General features: G+C 42.1%; 1 protein-coding gene across 1 annotated transcript in view; it reads right to left on the minus strand.

Annotated features, from left to right (window-relative positions):
* dia (diaphanous related formin 1) overlaps nucleotides 1–16897 on the minus strand; it is a 91219-nt gene extending 74322 nt beyond the window's left edge. Inside the window, exons 1-3 of the mRNA XM_080286327.1 lie at nucleotides 16868–16897; nucleotides 9955–10104; nucleotides 9683–9793 (exon numbers count right to left, since the gene is read on the minus strand). Of these exons, the coding sequence (XP_080142453.1) occupies nucleotides 9683–9793; nucleotides 9955–10104; nucleotides 16868–16897 (291 nt within the window). The remainder of the gene's footprint in view (nucleotides 1–9682; nucleotides 9794–9954; nucleotides 10105–16867) is intronic.
* Nucleotides 16898–17739: the final 842 nt, after the last annotated feature.

The raw sequence follows: 17739 nt of genomic DNA on the forward strand, positions 1-17739 counted from the left end.
ACACATCAGAAATAGGTAACAAGGTTGTTCCTGTTGTTGTTGTGACCCAAACTTATCTAAACATGAACCTGATGGATTGCAGGCTGAAGATGTTCCTCTCCAGCAGTCCAACACCCTCCTTTCAGGGATAAGGAAGGGGGTGGTGGGGCAATTGTATAACTTGGCGGTGGAGCCATCTGGTTATATTGGTGCCAACATCAGACAGTGCCCCTCTCTGGTGCCAGTAGAAGGTGATACAGAAAAAAATGAACTCTTAAGAGTGACATGATGAGGAACAAAACATATATATAAGGAAAGCTCTTACTCAAACAGTATGAAAAAGCTTTAACTACCAACTACAGATCTCTTCACTGTGAAACCCTGGTTACAAAATCCTGTCAGCTTGGGATAAGAGTACAGGGTGAGAACAAAACTATGGCTTGCAAGCATACAGAAATAAAGTAGCTAACAATAACAGTTTCCAGTCCTAATCCCTAATGAACTTGGCCACTAGGATCACAGGATATTCAGACACGTGTTACGTGCTTTAACCCCTTAACCGCGGGGCGTCACTTTCGTGACGCTTGGGAGCAAGGGATCATACCGCGGGGCGTCACTTTTGCGATTCTGTGTTATTTTGAATTCCCCCGGGCTTTCAAGTGGTAGCTTGTATCATCTATCAGTACTGCCAATGTCCAACACTAGTCAGCACTCCTAATCTCATCTGTACTCCCATCCATTGTTGACAATTTAGCCATTTCTCCCCGTTCTTGACTCCCCTCCTTACCTTCCCTCCACTACCCTCTCCTCTCGCCTGCCCGGCCGTGCTACGCTAAGTAAATCTTCCCTGGAATTTTCCACTGATTTCATCCATTGAAATAAGCTCTATGCCCTATTCTTATACCAAATAATATATACCAAAAAGAAATAAGGTAAGTGAGAGTGCCATACACCTGGAATTGGCTAATTATCACCTTACAACACATTACGTGCACTCGTTCGCTAATTTTTGCTGTTTATTTCCCCTTGAAATATGCCATATAATCTATTCTCAAACTAAAAATATATATAAGGAGGGAAGGGAGAAGCCTAAGTGATATTTACATTCACCTGGAAGTACCAAATTTATAATGTTTTGTCTAGATTTCCTGCCAATCATTTCACTGCTATATATTAGCAGCTCTCAAGAGACTGACGTTGGCAGTAATGCACTTCCCTAGGTAGGCCACCCCGGCCCACCCCTATCAGTTCACTGTCATCTTCCAAGGTGAAGGTACGTCTGTTTGCTCCTGCTAACTTCAGCCACTTTTTAGCCCCATGCAAAGGGCCCTGTGACCTTTACCCCCTACTAAACCTCGTGTGGAAAGAGGTAAAGGGCTGACAATTGAAAGAGAGTGACTACGATCTTTCTGTTGAGTAAAACAGTGCAAGTGGAATTGTAAATCATGTGTAAATAATGTGTAAACAGCAAGTAAAGCAATAAGTGTAAATATAAGTGAACAGTGGAAAATAGTTTTATAAGTTACTTGAAGTGACAGTGCATAACACAATGTAAATAAAATAGAAATGTAAATAATGTAAATAAAATAGAGAACGTAAATAGAAATATAAATGAGTAGTATTATAAGAATACGAGTATATATACTAGGAGTAACGAAAGTGAAAGTTTCACTCTAGCATGTATGAATACTATGAGTTATGAGAATGAAGGTGAAAGTGACATTCACTCTCAATGCTAGTATACAGGACGAGAAAGTGAATGCTACGTATTTTACTGAAAGAAATTGAATGCCTACAGTGACAATAAACTACTATTACTGAAGGAAACTTATGGATAAAGACTGTAGATATACAGTATATAAGTGTTATATAGTAATAGAAATATAAACTGTGAGTGTTTTTATGAATAATAAATGACAACACCAGCGGCGAACTAGCGCAAGTGGGAAGGTCATACGCCCTCGTAATTTTCATTGCTTTCACAGTTTTTTTTTTTTTTTTTTTTTTTTTTTTGAATATGGATTCCAAACTATTTGAGAATCATAAAACAGTGTTTCTAGTGATAATATCAGGCTGTGGTAATCATATTACGGGTTGTCGGGAAGTGTAAAGTGGAGACTTCGTTACCCAACTTCAGAGGTCTCCACAAGTCCTACGGTACTCGACGAAGGCTCAACAAACACCCCTGGAGAAAGCTGAAGGTATGTGCCATAAGCATATGTGATTTTAATATTCTAGGACTAATAACTGATTTTTGGCAAATATTTTTAGAGAGTCTGTCGGAGCGCGAATATGCCCGCGGGTGCCGCAAGAAAAAGCAAATCAAGCCCTCGGTTAAAGGGTTAATACAGCTGAAATCCATCCCTGACCTTTGTACAACAGGAAATTTCCACGTTGGAAAGTAAAATTATCTCACACTAAGCAGGGCATTAATATGTAAGCCGTCAGTTGTTGTTATATCATTCATTCCTTCATCATCCAATCCTACACTGCCCCATGAGGAGCATAGAAGCCTGGGGCTAGGCAAGTTGGTCCTGTCATTTAAGATGAGAGTGACCAGCTTCACTCATCCCTTTGTGGCATTAAATGAGCAATAAACCCCAACCACCCCTTGGATATAAATCTTCACTGGCTCAATCCAACTGGAGTGCCTTAATTACCCACTAAACCACCAGGCGCCAAAATTTGGTTATATGGTTATCACCCTGCATAGTAAATGGTTTGCTGGTGTACAGGAAACCATTTGGTTTGTCACTCAGTGTAGAATCACTCACAGGCAGAAGGAAGAGGAAAGAATGAAAGAAATAAAGACAGAGGAGGGAGTGTAAAGCCACCTGTAGGCAGAAGGACGAGGAAAGAATGAAGGAAAGAAAATCAGAAGAGGATGGAAGGAAAGAAGGATGGAGGAGAGGAAAGGGCAAACACCTGAGAGCAGCACTACATCAAGTGAGTGGAACGTGAGCACCCCCATCTACCACAACTGTTGTTAAAACGCCAGTAAAATTATTTGTTAGCCAGAGCCAAGTCATGATCATCATCATCATCATCATCATCATCCAGGCCACCTTTCCCACCCCACAGCAGGGTCAGGAGTAGCAACATCCAGATAGCCCAAGACTGCCCAATCCAATGGGCCACGTTTCCATTCACTCATCATTCAAGCCCCCAGATCCCTGGCTCTATCTGATATGCCAAAAGTTACCACCACATTCTGCAGCTTCACATAAACGTATCCAATAGTCAATCCGGACGCTACCACATTAAAATGGAGTGCCAAATCCCTGATCATAAGCTTCTTCTCACAACATTCATCCAGCTAGCTCGATCACTTGTAAGTCCCCTAGAATCACTGACTTCCATACCTCTCTTCCTCTCACACTCATACACCATACCCCTCCACCTTGTCCTTGGCCTAACTCGCCTCCTCCCACCTTCAAATTCGCTCAGATATACTTTTTCACCACTCTATTGTTACCAGTATCCATTCTCTCCATATGACCATACCATCTCAGAACACTCTCATCAATTCAAGTGTCCACAGACTTTTTCACTCTGCATTTATCACAAATCACATTGTTTCATATCTTATCCACTCACTGTACTCCATATACTGTACATTCCTCAGCAGTCCCATTTCCACTGCTCTCACTTTTTTTTTTTTTTTTTTTTTTTTTTGTACAAGGGCACAACCACAGCCATTTTCCACTCTGCTGGCAGTTTCGCTCATCCATGCCAGTTTACATATCTCCAACAAGCACTTCATTCCACTCTCTCCACTACACTTAATCATCTCTGCATACACCTCATCAAACCCAACTGCTTTCCCATTTTTCAGCTGCTTCACAGCTTTCTTCACCTGTGTGAGTGTCATGTTTCCTGGTACTGCATTCCTTCTCTGCATAACCCCCAAAGCAATCATGTTTACAGCCACTTTGCTCTCTCTATTCCCATTCATCAGGCTTTCAAAATATTCTTTCCATCTGGTCCTAACTTCATCCCCATGGGTTAATAATCTATCACTTACATCCTTCACCCTTTCACATTTCTTTCTGCTGTCACTTCTATATTTCCTCACCACTTTCCCGTATAACTTACTATTTTCTGAGTAATTTGCATTCATTTTTCTTCCTACATCATTTTGGGGGAGGCGGTGGCTCAACCGGTAGAGAGGTGGCGTGCGGTCCTAACGGGCCCAGGTTCGAATCCCGGCTGGGGCAGGGAACAGTAAGGATTTGAATTTCAGACTATACTGATCTACCAGAAGACCCGCCGACATGTCGTAAAAATACCCCCGCTAATACCAATGCACCAGTCCTGTATGAGACAGCCCTAGCGTGTATTCAATATGGACGGTGGGTGTTAGCGCCGAAGTGGTGACATGTGGAGGTGTATGGTATGTAGGAGGACTGCTGGGCCTTGATAGCAGGCTGTGAAGCCTATGCCCAGAGTCGGACACATAAAAAAAAAAAAAAAAAAAAAAAAAAAAAAAAATTTACCTCCTTTCCTCTTCACTAGTATCTTTAATTGCTTCTTGCTCTCAATATATTCAGTTTTTATTTCAACTGAATCCCTGTCCTGTAACCACCCTAGCCACTTCTTCCTCATCAATTGCTCTCAACTTCTCCATCCTACTATGCCATACCTTTCTTCTTCTTTGTTACTGTTGCCAAACCATATACTGCTTCACCATTCCTAGGCAATCCCTATATGCATTCCACAGGCTGTCTAGATCCAATTCATTCCAATTCATTGATTCTAACTTCTCCCCTACTTTGGTCCTGTTTTCATCTGCCATTTCTTTGACCCTCAGCTTCTCGACTTTCAGTCTTTCTCCCTGACTGCTCCTCCCTCTCATGGTCCACCTCACTCCTCTCAGCTTGATTTTGCATACCATAATCATATGATCTGACAGACCTTCACGCCGTCCTCTCAAGGCCCTCATATCAGCAACCATTCCCAGCACTGACCTCTCTACAAGCACGTACATAAGGAATACGTAAGTTGTCAGCTGTCATTTAAGGGTTAAGGGATTCAGACTTAAACCTAACTGATCTCTACTAGATGGATGAGAAATTTCTGTATTACAGTAAACTCTCAATAGTCTGTTTTCACAATATTCGGCCCAACACAATATCCGCCGCAGTTCTTGGCACTATCAATGCAATATCCAGTGATTTTTACGCGACATCCAGTGCTGAAACGGAATGTTACAAAGGCAGTCCAATGCAGCATCTGGCACTGAGAGGTCTCAACCGCTCATTAGCAGTAGCCAACTGGCGCCAGGGGAAATTCTGAAACTCAGGAGCCAATGAAAATGCTTGCTACGCACCAGCCAATCAGAATTCCTTGTGGGCATGGCTTGCCTGGCCCCCAAGCATACCCCCACGCTCTTATTCTCGTCCATGGATGTCGTAGTGTTAAGATATGTCTGTGCACTCCTACTCTTCTCACAATGAAGTCGCAAAACCACGTTGCTTTGACTAACTCTGTGGCATCTTGTTTTCAAGCTAGTGTACTGTACTGTATTGTATTGCAAAGCCAATGGCATGTCAATGTTCATGACCTATGCTATACTGTCATTGTTAAACTACATTGTTTCCTTAACATCCACCAGGGCTAGGTAACAGAGACACCAGCGTATGCTAAAAATCCGCAGATATCTGCTGCCCCCCTTAAAAACACCCCAGGACCCCCCTTAACCTTTGGCTGCAGCAGCTGTAATGACAACATACTGACTGTGCTCACTGCAGAGAAATAGGAAAAAAATTGTGTGTTTTCAACTCGTGTTTTAACCCACTTATCGTTAATCATGGGAGCTAAAATTTTTATCAGACAAACTTCAATTCTTCTACTATCATTTGCAACAAATTGCATGTCCATAAGCACTCCAAGCACAGAGAATGATCTGAGAGAATACAAGGTGTCTTTTGACTGTCTGACACAGGAAACAGCCCAAGGAGGCAGAAATTTCCACCAAACCACAAGATTTTTTCCCTGCAAGATAGGGTTACAGCCAAGTTACCGCATCACAGTAATTGCAATAATAATAAAAATAAAACACTTCATGCCAGTCTCCTATGATTTTGTTACGATATTCCAGCGTTTATGTTAAGACTTTAACGAAACAGTAACAATGTGAGGAAAATCATTACAAACTTTATCAAACTTCATGAATGACTTTTATTACCACCTACTTTTATAAAGCTTACTGATATAATGTCCTGAGTCACACAGCACAGCTGCACAGTTTGCAACCGCAGAAATGTTCACTAGCTAATTTGCTTAGCATCATGACTTCTCTGATTATCACAAAAATATCACTAAATCACCTGTATTTTATATGAGTAATTCACAATATAATATAAAATAACACTTCCACCCACCCTCATATGATTTCAGTGCGATTTGGGTGCCTATTGCTTCATATTATTTATGAGAAGCAAGAGGGGTGGAGGGCAGCAAACTGGTTTAGACCAGCTCATCAAGGGTACGTGTACGCGTGTGCATGTATGTATGTAAACTATTATTTAGTCCTAGGGTAAATGTCTGTTTAAAAGTTTAACCCCTAAAGGTGGAGTCACTTATGCACCAAATGAATTTTTCCCCATAAGTTATGTGTATCAATTAGTGCAATATCACAAAATCACTTGTATTTTATCACAGTAATTCACAATATAAAATAATACTTTCAGCCACTCTCAAATGATTTCAATGCAATTTGGGTATGTATTGCTTCATATTATTTATGAGAGAGAGAGATCTCTAGTGGAAAAGTTTCTAGAGAAGGGAAAGAAGTTGTATGTGGCTTTCATGGATTTGGAGAAAGCATATGACAGGGTGGATAGACAAGGATTGTGGAAAGTATTAAGAATATATGGAGTAGATGGGAAGTTGATGCATGCTGTGAAGAGTATGTATGATGGTGAGAAGGCTGCAGTGCGTGTGGATGGTGAACTAAGTGAACTTTTCTCTCTGAAAGTTGGGTTGAAACAGGGATGTGTCATGTCTCCATGGTTGTTCAATCTGTACATGGATGGGGTAATAAAAGAGGTACAAGGTAGGGTAGTGGAAGTTGGAGTGGCCCTGGTGAGAGAGGATAGTGTTTGGAAGCTCTCTGTGCTGTTGTTTGCAGATGATACTGTGTTGTTGAGTGAAGACAAAGGGGAGCTGCAGGGCTTGGTGGATGAGTTTGGGAGAGTGTGTAAGAAACGGAATCTAAAGGTGAATGTAGGGAGGAGTAAAATGATGGTCTTTGACAGAGGTGAAGTCAGTGAATGTACAGCGAGGTTGGATGGTGAGGAATTGGAAAATGTGAGTACGTTTAAGTACTTGGGTAGTGTGATGAGTAAGGATGGAGGTTTGGAGGGTGAAGTGCTTGAAAGGGTACAGCAGGGAAGAAAGGTTGCTGGTTCTTTGAAAGCAGTGATAAAAAACAGGGAAGTGAGCATGGAGGTGATAAAGATACTACATGACAGTATTGTGATACCAACTCTAACGTATGGAAGTGAAGCGTGGACGCTGTTGGAAGGACACAAGTCAAGAGCGAGCAGTGGAAATGAGTTATTTAAGAGGAGCCTGTGGAGTCACATGGAGAGACAGGCTGACGAATGAGGATATAAAGGAGAATTGTGGTGTGGATGTGGATGTGATAGGAAGCGTTATGAGGAACACACTGAGGTGGTTTGGCCATGTGGAGCGGATGGAGGGTGAGAGGGTGATGAAGAGAGTGTATGTGAGTGAGGTGGAGGGGGGAAGAGGGAGGGGGAGGCCAAGGATGAGATGGAGGGATGGGGTGGAGAGGTATATGAGAGAGGGGGGTGTGAGTTGGAAGCGGGGCAGTGAAATGGTGGGGGATAGGGCGATGTTGAGGCGATTTGTTTGTGGCCACTCTGAACAGGATTGAGGCATCTGGCAATAGATAGATAGACAGACTTGTATTTTATCACATTAATCCACAATATAATATAAAATAACACTTTCAGCCACTCTCATATGATTTCAGTGCGATTTGGGTGTGTATTGCCTCATATTTATGAGAGAAAGAGAGAGGGGGGGGGGAGGGCAGCAAACCGGTTTAGACCAGCTCATCGAGGGTATGTGTACATGTGTGTGAGTGTGTCAGTGTTTAAAAGTTTAGCCCCTAAAGTTGGAGTCACTAATCCACCAAATGAATATTTCCCCACAAGTTATCTGTATCAATCTGTGCGATATTAAATAGTGCTCGCTCACACATCCACCACATAGGCGCATTTATTGGGACCAAGGTGTCTTTATAAACAATACAGTAATAAGGGCAAGAAAAGCTATAAAAACATCTAAAATTTTCACTTTACCTGTTCTCGGCGATAGGAGGAGGGTCATCAGGTTCACCAGGCATTTCAACCATTACCAGGTGATTTTCGATTGGCCAATGACGGTGGCTCTTACACACAAAGCTTTGGTATGCCCAACCAATCACGGAGCTTTCCCCTTGTACCAGCTGGTAATCACAACAAAGCCCTTCATCGCCAAGATTGCAAAGGAGAACATGGAAGAAAAGAAATACTCCCAGTCCATCCTAACTTTTCCCATGATCAGTTAATGGTATCAATAAATGAAGTGGCCAAAAGGATGGGTGTTATATTTGATTCACTGGATAATGCCATCACTAAAACAGCAATGAACTGTGCCTGGGATAATGTTACATTTGCAGTGAACAGTCACCAGAGTTCAACGAGATAAAATACTTTTAGTGAATCCCGGCCCCAGTGTTGTATCCACATGTGGATATTTAAAGCCGCATATGTTATATCCACCCGTGGATATTTAAAACCGTGTGTGTTAAAAACGAAAATGTTAAGGGATGACTGTACCACTGTGTACTGCACTGTTTACGAGCATGAACCTCCCCCTCCATGCTGTTTCTCCCCATCGATGCCAACACTTGGCGAGTACATACAATAGTATACTAAGTGCAGTACTGTAGTACTGTACTGTATCATTACTGTGTTGATTTCATATGCTTAGTTTTCATCTTTAACTCATGGTAAAGTACTTACGATAGAGGGTCGGGACAGATAGAATCACATTATCTGGCTCAAAGCTGACTGTTGCACCTGATATGCAATATCTGGCAATTTGCTTTAACCAGCGTAGGGCTTGTCTGAATTACAATGGATAAATGAGAGTTGACTGTATATACAGGTACCGCAAATTGACTTACAACCTCACCCCGCAAGGTATTAAAAAACACAGAAATCATTGTATATCACAATGTTTGTTTGTGAAATCCCATTCATTAATATGAAATCATGTTTCCCTTGAAGGGAGAAACCTGTACTGTACACAGGAAAAATCATCAGATAAATTACCAATATGCTGGGAATCGAACCAGGGACTCTCAGGTGAGAGCCAGGCAGCATACCACCACACCACGACCAGGTAAAAGTTAACTCACGTTGTCACAATCTTGTAACCAACGTCCCTCCGCCCCCACTGTGGGCATCAAGAGGATGAGTTAACCCCCTGGCACTCGGGCAAGTAGATGCTTTTAATCTATCCCAAGCACTTACGGCAAGTCAGAATGTTCCAGCATTTATGTTCCAGCATATGGAAAACATTAATGCCAAGATACTGTCTTTCCAACTTGGTACAGGACTTATAATTTCCTCAGCCTGTCAGATATACTTTATTCTTCAACATACAATACACCTGTAAATCGTACCTTATTATTGCTGGCTAACATAAGCCTCATCTTGTCCACCGGAGTCTGCATCATCACATTATCATCTGCGAGGTTCATGTCTCGTATCATCTGCTGAAACTTTTCACGCACCTGACAAACAAAATATTAGAAGAGGGTGTTAATAATTCTATACCAGTTTGTCATGGAAAATGGCTCTCTCATTACACATGAAAAGCTGCCATCAAGTGGAAAGATCTACCCACATTAGCAATGGCTTTAAATGCAAACATAATACTACTGCATGTTTTTACTTGGTCATCGGAGAGGTTGTCGAGGTGATATTGGTCCTCCTCTATCTCATTGAGGTCCACATCTGAGTTTGGGCGGGGAATATTGGCACGTTCCTTTGGCCCCGCCTTCTTCTTGGACGTGCCCGTAAGCATCTTGTCCATCTTGTTGAGCTGTTCACATGTGGCCAAAGAAACATTAGTTGTAGCAACAATGAAATCAAGTCTTCAAACTAAAAAAAAACTACAAGACTCTGACAGCATAGCTCTCCTACCTATGCAATGCACAATGGTATAAAATCTGATAGTAATGATTAATAATATCAAATTAACTACTACTGCATCATCAGTTCATCACCATCATCATCATCACCTCAGTGGGCTATCTTGCTTTCTCGCGGGAACCCCACAACAGGGGATGGCCATGACAGGACTAGTAGGCCTATGCAGTAAAACATAACAAAAGTTACTGCACAGTAAATGGAACAATTCTGTCTTGGAATAAGACTCTATTATGCTGAAAGAACAAAACTGTATGAAAGACTGAATTACTCACTGCTGTTCAGTTGAAAGAAAAATAAAGTTATCATCATCATCATCATACAGACCTCCTTTCCCACTCTAGGGCAGGGTGAGGTACTGTAGCTAAATCTATGAAATACTGATTCATGTTGCTACTATGAGTGAGGCAATAGGCAGGATCAAGGTGGGGAATGCAGCAGGCGTGTCTGGGTTGACTGCCGAAATGTTGAAGGCCTCAGGAGATTTAGGGGTGAGGTTACTCACTGACCTGATAAATATGATTATTTATGAATGTGTTGTCCCAGACGATTGGTTGAAGAGTGTAATTGTACATGTGTATAAAGGGAAGGATGATGCCCTGGAAAGAGGAAATTATAGAGGTATAAAGCTTTTAGATCAAATAATGAGGGAAATGGAGAGAGTTTTAAAAGGTATGATTAGAGAAAGAGTGAATATTGATGAGATGCAGTTTGGGTTTTTGCCAGGTAAGGGGACCACTGATGCCATATTCATTGTTCAACAGTTTCAGGAAAAATATATTGGTAGGAGAAGGGATCTTTATTTTGTTTTTGTTAATTTGGAAAAAGCCTTTGACAGAGTCCCTAGAGAGGTGGTGAAGAGGGCAATGAGAAAGCTTGGCTTGGAGGAGTGGCTGGTTAGGGTGGTTACGGGTATGTATGTGGGTGCTCGCACCCAGGTAAGAGCGAATGGAGATTTGAGTGATGAGTTTTCCGTGAATGTTGGTGTGCATCTGGGGTCAGTTTTGAGTCCCATGTTGTTTATCATGGTACTTGAAGCCCTCTCACGTGACTTTAGAAACAGACTCCCATGGGAGATGTTGTATGCTGATGATTTGGTGTTGACTGCACACAACGAAAGGGAGGCGGAGGAAAGGTTTAGGAAGTGAAAAGATGGTATGGGGCACAAGGGCTTAAGGGTAAATGCAGATAAAACAAAAGTGATGATATCTAGGGTTGGTGGCGGTACTGTCAAAGACGAGGGAGAGTGGCCATGTGCAGTTTGCCACAAGGGCGTGGGAAGTAATTCTACCTTGTGCAGTGTTTGTGATAAATGGGTGCACAAGAGATGTAGTGGTATCAGAGGTAGACTGCGAGATAATGCTGATTTTAAGTGTACGGCATGTCGTGGAGAGCAGGTGGAGATTGTCAGGCGTGAAAGGATTGAACTTGCTGGTGAATCTCTTGAGTGTGTGGAAGAGTTTTGTTATTTGGGAGACATGTTGTGTGCTGGTGGTGGGGCTGGAGCTAGCTCTGTGGCTAGGGTGAGAAGTGGTTGGAAGAAGTTTGGGGAGCTCTTGCCTCTTCTGACTTTGAGAGGTCTCTCCCTACATGCTAAGGGGTCTTTGTATGCAGCATGTGTTAGGAGTGTAATGCTGTATGGTAGTGAAACCTGGGCAGTAAAGGAGTAGGTTTTTTGCCGGCTCAGACATACAGAAATGACAATGATTAGGTGGATGTGTAGTGCATCCCTGCGTGCAAGGTCAGGGGGGGCTGGGTTTACGATGGAAGAGTTGAGAGGTAGGATGGGACTGGAGTGTATTGGTGTTGTGATGAGGAGAGGTAGATTGAGATGGTTTGGACATATGGAGAGGATAGGGGATGATAATTGGGTGAGGAAGGTGAGAAGTGTTAATATTGAGGGCGAGGTTATGAAGGGTAGACTGAGAAAGACATGGGACAAGGTCATTAAGTGTGACTTCAGGGTTAAGGGACTGAACAGGGAGGCTGCAATGGATCGTGCAGCGTGGAAAGCGCCATTAGGTGACCAAGGCCAACGCATGCAAGCATGTTGGAGACTTTAACCCTCTCAGGTCTCCTGGCCACTATAGTGGCTTTCTCGGTAGGGGTCTCCTAGCAACTCCCGTGGCAGCATATTTAGGCATGAATAAAAACTGTTGCGTGAAGCTGGTGAATGAAATAAGGATACGAGCTGCTCCCCAGACCCCTCTGCTTCTACTAGGCATGTGCAGATCACAATATTTTAGTTTAAACAGTCTGGGAAGAGCTAATCATGGTGATGGGTTGGGTGCATGTATTGATTTTATTATACTGTTGATCTGGCAATATTTTTTACTATTTTGGTATCAGACAGTTCATTTAGCAAAAGAACATTGTTTGCAATATATTATTACTGCTCTGGAGGATACATAGCTCTCACCTCCCTCCTCCTTTTCATATCCCCCTCCCTCCATCCCCCTACCTCCCACCTATTCCCCATCCCTCTACCTCCCACCTTTCCACCCTCCACTCTCCCTCCAATCCCCCACTCCCTGCTTCCTCCACCCTCCTACCTCCCACTGATCCCCCACCCCTCTACCTCCCACCCTCCAGCCTCCATTCTACCTCCAATCCCCCACCCCCTGCCTCCCACCTACACACATAGCTGCCACGTTACAGGCAGGCAAGAGATTTCCACGTTGTATGTCTCAATATTCATTCATTTCCTGGGTGTTAGAGTGTCTGATTGAGGGAAAATAATTAGAGATTTATGATTTTAGGTTTCTAAGGTTGTTTCTGTAGCCTTTTATACACATAGCATTCATTTATTTGTTACCAGGCGGACATACAAGTGCAGCGAGTGTTGCCTTTTTCATTGGCAAATGATTGGTAGTGTCTCCTTACATTCTTCTGATTTATATTTCAAGAGTTTCCCACATTTCCTGGTTATACTTATAACATCGTCAATTTTGAGAAATAATAAATATTTGATCACTGTCTCTACTGCTGCCTGTAAGTACACAGGATGATATAGTTTGCAACAATAAACATATGTACATACAAAAGGCAAGCTCATAGGCTTACCCCCATGTCCTCACCCCCACAGCCTTGGACAGTACTTAGCAAAATAAGAGCAAAATAAAATAAATTAATCAGTAGTAACTAGTAAGTGATAGTTATATATGGATCTTGTAACTGCTTAGTTTGTTTTTTGTAAAGAACACATCTCAAGAATCAGTCAGAAATCACGTGAGATATACTGTAATGTACATATATTAGTGCACTGTTTTTTATGAAAAAACATGGAAACAAACAATGCAATCATTCACCTATGCACCAAGAAATCACCTACCCACCGAGATGGCAATACTCACACACTGCGCCACACTGCTTGCTACGCAATTTCCCATCATTTTTGCAGCACTTATATAGTGAGTAGAGCTCTAATGTTTTATAGGCAGATGTGTATTACTTCCTTGTGCATGAATATGATATTTTTTTCTTTATTTGCAAACCTTGACTTAAAAAAAAAAAATGCGTCTCTCAAACGCAACCTTGGGACCTATTTGAGACCTGAAAGGGTTAAAAATGAAATGAAAATGAAAAACTGTAAAGTACAAATTTTACAGCAATCCTGCTTCTGGATTCTGTCCATCACCACTTGTAACACAGGAAAAGAAGATTACGATTATGATAATAATGATGATTGTGATGATGATGATGAATCGCCAATTAACACAATACAAAATTCCAAACTCCATTCCAGTGCCATATTTCATATCTTTCAAGTTATTCATCTCAGCAATTTACTGTTCACAAAACCATGCTGTACAACAAGCAACCACCTTTATCACTTTACTTCATTGAGTTCACTTGCACTCTCTTCATCCTGACCATACAGCAGCCAGGCCTTAATAAACGTTACCAACTGCAGCTGGAAATACGGAACAATCATCATTATGTTGAAACAGGAACCAAATAAAAACCCAGCACACCCTTCTTCATACAGATCCACAACCCTACTCTGCACACCATCCAAGGTAAATGAATGCCTGATTTTTAACAAAGTCATCCCACAAATTCCCCTTGATCCCTCACAACACAGCTTTAGAGCACTCCACTCCACTGACCTTACACAACATGCATCTGATGGCATCAACTTTGTGAGGCCAGACAACATATGGTATACTTCTTAAAACAAGTGACACTAGTAAAGCCTTCGATACTCTCCCCCGCAGCGAACCAATCATCACAATCAACAACACAAATGCGGAGAACAAAACCAAACCCTAACTTGCCAACTGTCTATCAGGCAGGCAAGTCATCATGAACAAGAAACTTACCTAACGGAGATCCTAGCATAACACACTCTCACATTCTTCAGCCTATGCAGTAACTACATGCATAATATTCCCACACTGCAACCACCCACAAACACTTCCTCTTAAGCAAATGATATCTCCTGTCAGAGAATACTGTATCTTGATACGAGAGGCATACAGTTCTACGTGGTAGCCTATGCTAACACACAACACCCGTCATTATATGAGAGTCACACAATACAACTAAACACATGAAACCATCACCACAGAAACATTACCAGATCTTCTTCAACAACATCCCACCTCCACACAATGCTACATTAACAATGAAGAAACACCTGCATACCTATTCCACGTGCAGAGCAACGCAACATCTCGACCAAACACTACATCATACTGTTTGGCCCCCTTCCTGATGTCCACCCATTTGGAGATATCCTTTAATAGAGTTGATCAAATTCACCTTAACAGACTTAGATCAGGACATCACTCAGTCCCCTCAAGTTATCAGTTTAGATTAGGGTTGGGTGGAATCACAGATGACACGTGCTCCACTTGTAGAACAGGCCTACACAACGTAAAATGCATACACTGTAATGAAGCATTGCACAGCACATGTTACATTATGATGCACACACAACATCAACAGTGTACAGAACCTATGGGACAACTCCATGAGGGTGGTTACTTATTAGCAGTCGATAGGTCTGTTTGGTCAGGCAAACCAAAGTTAAGCAACTACAACTCTCCCTGATACCCATAAAACTATTTCACAATACAGTAACCCATACATTGGTATTATCTATCTATCTATCTACTGCCAGACGCCTCAATCCCGTTTGGGGTGGCCACAAACAAATCGCCTCCACGTCGTCCTGTCCCCTGCCATTTCACTGCCTTGCTTCCAACTCACACCCCCTCTCTCATTTACCTCTCCACCCCATCCCTCCATCTCATCCTTGGCCTCCCCCACCCTCTACCCCCCTCCACTTCACTCACATACACTCTCTTTGTCGCCTCTCACCCTCCATCCTCTCCACATGGCCAAACCACCTCAGTGTGTTCCTCATAACACTTCCTATCACATCCACATCCACACCACAACGCTCCTTTATATCATCATTTGTCAGCCTGTTTCTCCACGTGACTCCACAGGCTCCTCTTAAATAACTCATTTCCACTGCTCTCACTCTTGACTTGTGTCCTTCCAACAATGTCCATGCTTCACTTTCGTATGTTAGAGTTGGTATCACAATACTGTCATGTAGTAACTTTTTCACTTCCATGCTCACTTCCCTGTTTCTTATCACTGCTTTCAAAGAACCAGCAACCTTTCTTCCCTGCTGTACCCTTTCAAGCACTTCACCCTCCAAACCTCCATCCTTACTCATCACACTACCCAAGTACTTAAACGTACTCACATTTTCCAATTCCTCACCATCCAACCTCGCTGTACAGTCACTGACTTCACCTCTCTCAAAGACCATCACTTTACTCTTCCCTACATTCACCTTTAGATTCCGTTTCTTGCACACTCTCCCAAACTCATCCACCAAGCCTTGCAGCTCCCCTTTGTCTTCACTCAACAACACAGTATCATCTGCAAACAACAGTACAGGGAGTTTCCAAACACTACCCTCTCTCACCAGGGCCACTCCAACATCCACTACCCTACCTTGTACCTCTTTTATTACCCCATCCATGAACAGATTGAACAACCATGGAGACATGACACATCCCTGTTTCAACCCAACCTCCAAAGAGAAAAATTCACTTAGTTCACCATCCACACGTACTGCAGCCTTAGCACCATCATACATACTCTTCACAGCATTCAACAACTTTCCATCTACTCCATATATTCTTAATACTTTCCACAATCCTTGTCTATCCACCCTGTCATATGCTTTCTCCAAATCCATGGTATTATCCATACTGAAAATCTGTTAGCTAGTATATAAGCTGGGCTGCCCATGGTACCAATAAAAAAGAAAAAAAAGGGGGGAGTTGAGAGATGCTTGAAAAAGGGTGATGAGCTGGATGGAAGGCAGCCTGATAGCAGATGACAGACTTACATAGAGGTGATATGTTTGCAGTCACGTCCTCTGGGATTATGGCCTCTGGCTATAAACAGACTGTAGAAAATGCCATGCTATTTTGGAACACAGCCTACCACTAACATTTAAAGAGAGCTTCCTCCACAGTACAGAACCGTACATGCAAACAGTTAAGGAACAACAGCCGCTGAGCAAATATTATACAGTATAGGTTCAGTATGGTATATACCAGTACAGTACTCAAATCACACTACTGTAATTTTATCAAAATGTAAATGAAACTATAATTCATACTTACAAAGCTCTTCGATTTATCGTTGCGAGACATGTTGGCGGCAGAAAAGACATGAAAACTAGACTACCACATAAAAAAGAAGTCCGCTTCAGTCCGTAACCTCATGAAACTTGTACTTCTGTTGTAGGCCCTGGAAAAAAAAAAAAGGTAACTAGCTACATATTATATTATACTGGTACTGTATATGGGCATGTGGTGAGGATGGAGAATAACAAATGAATGCAGAAAGAGGGAAATGTGAATATCAGGAACATGGTTGCGAGAGGCCGACCAAAAAAGGCCGGGATGAGGTCATAGAGTGTGACCTTAGGAATAAGGGACTGAATAGGAAGGCTGCTAGAGACCAAGTACAGATATATCCTGGTTTAACGATGCAATTGGTTAAGTAAAAACCCATCGTTAGGTGAGGTATTGTATCTTGGGGTAGATTTAATATGTAAAATATAGGGATGTTTTCGACCTTGGGTTTCCCCCCCAACCAAGTCCTAAACCCACCCAAATGAGTCCAAAAACAAGTTTAAAACAATGTAAATGACCTAACAGCTGTAAAAGAAGCAAACCTAAGCCTAACGCTTGTAAAGAACTCACTAAAACCAACAAATAAAATCTGAAAATCATCAAATATAAGTCTGGAAAAAATCAAGCTTAGTAAATGGTACTGGTACCCCAAAATGACAATGTCCACTCCACCTATGGCTAAAACACAATAGCTAATCTAAGTCTAAAAACAGTTTATAAATCAACCTAAACACACAATTTTAGTCTAAAGTATCATCAAAATCAGTAAAAATAAAATCAAAACCCATCGTTAAACCAGGGTTTGGCCATCGTAAGGCGGGGTATGATGGTATTTCTACCCCATCGTTAAGCAGGGG

Source organism: Coenobita brevimanus, chromosome 111, assembly GCF_032717465.1.
Source record: "Coenobita brevimanus isolate Jiangsu-jjx chromosome 111, ASM3271746v2, whole genome shotgun sequence".
In the NCBI taxonomy this organism is placed as follows: domain Eukaryota; kingdom Metazoa; phylum Arthropoda; class Malacostraca; order Decapoda; family Coenobitidae; genus Coenobita; species Coenobita brevimanus.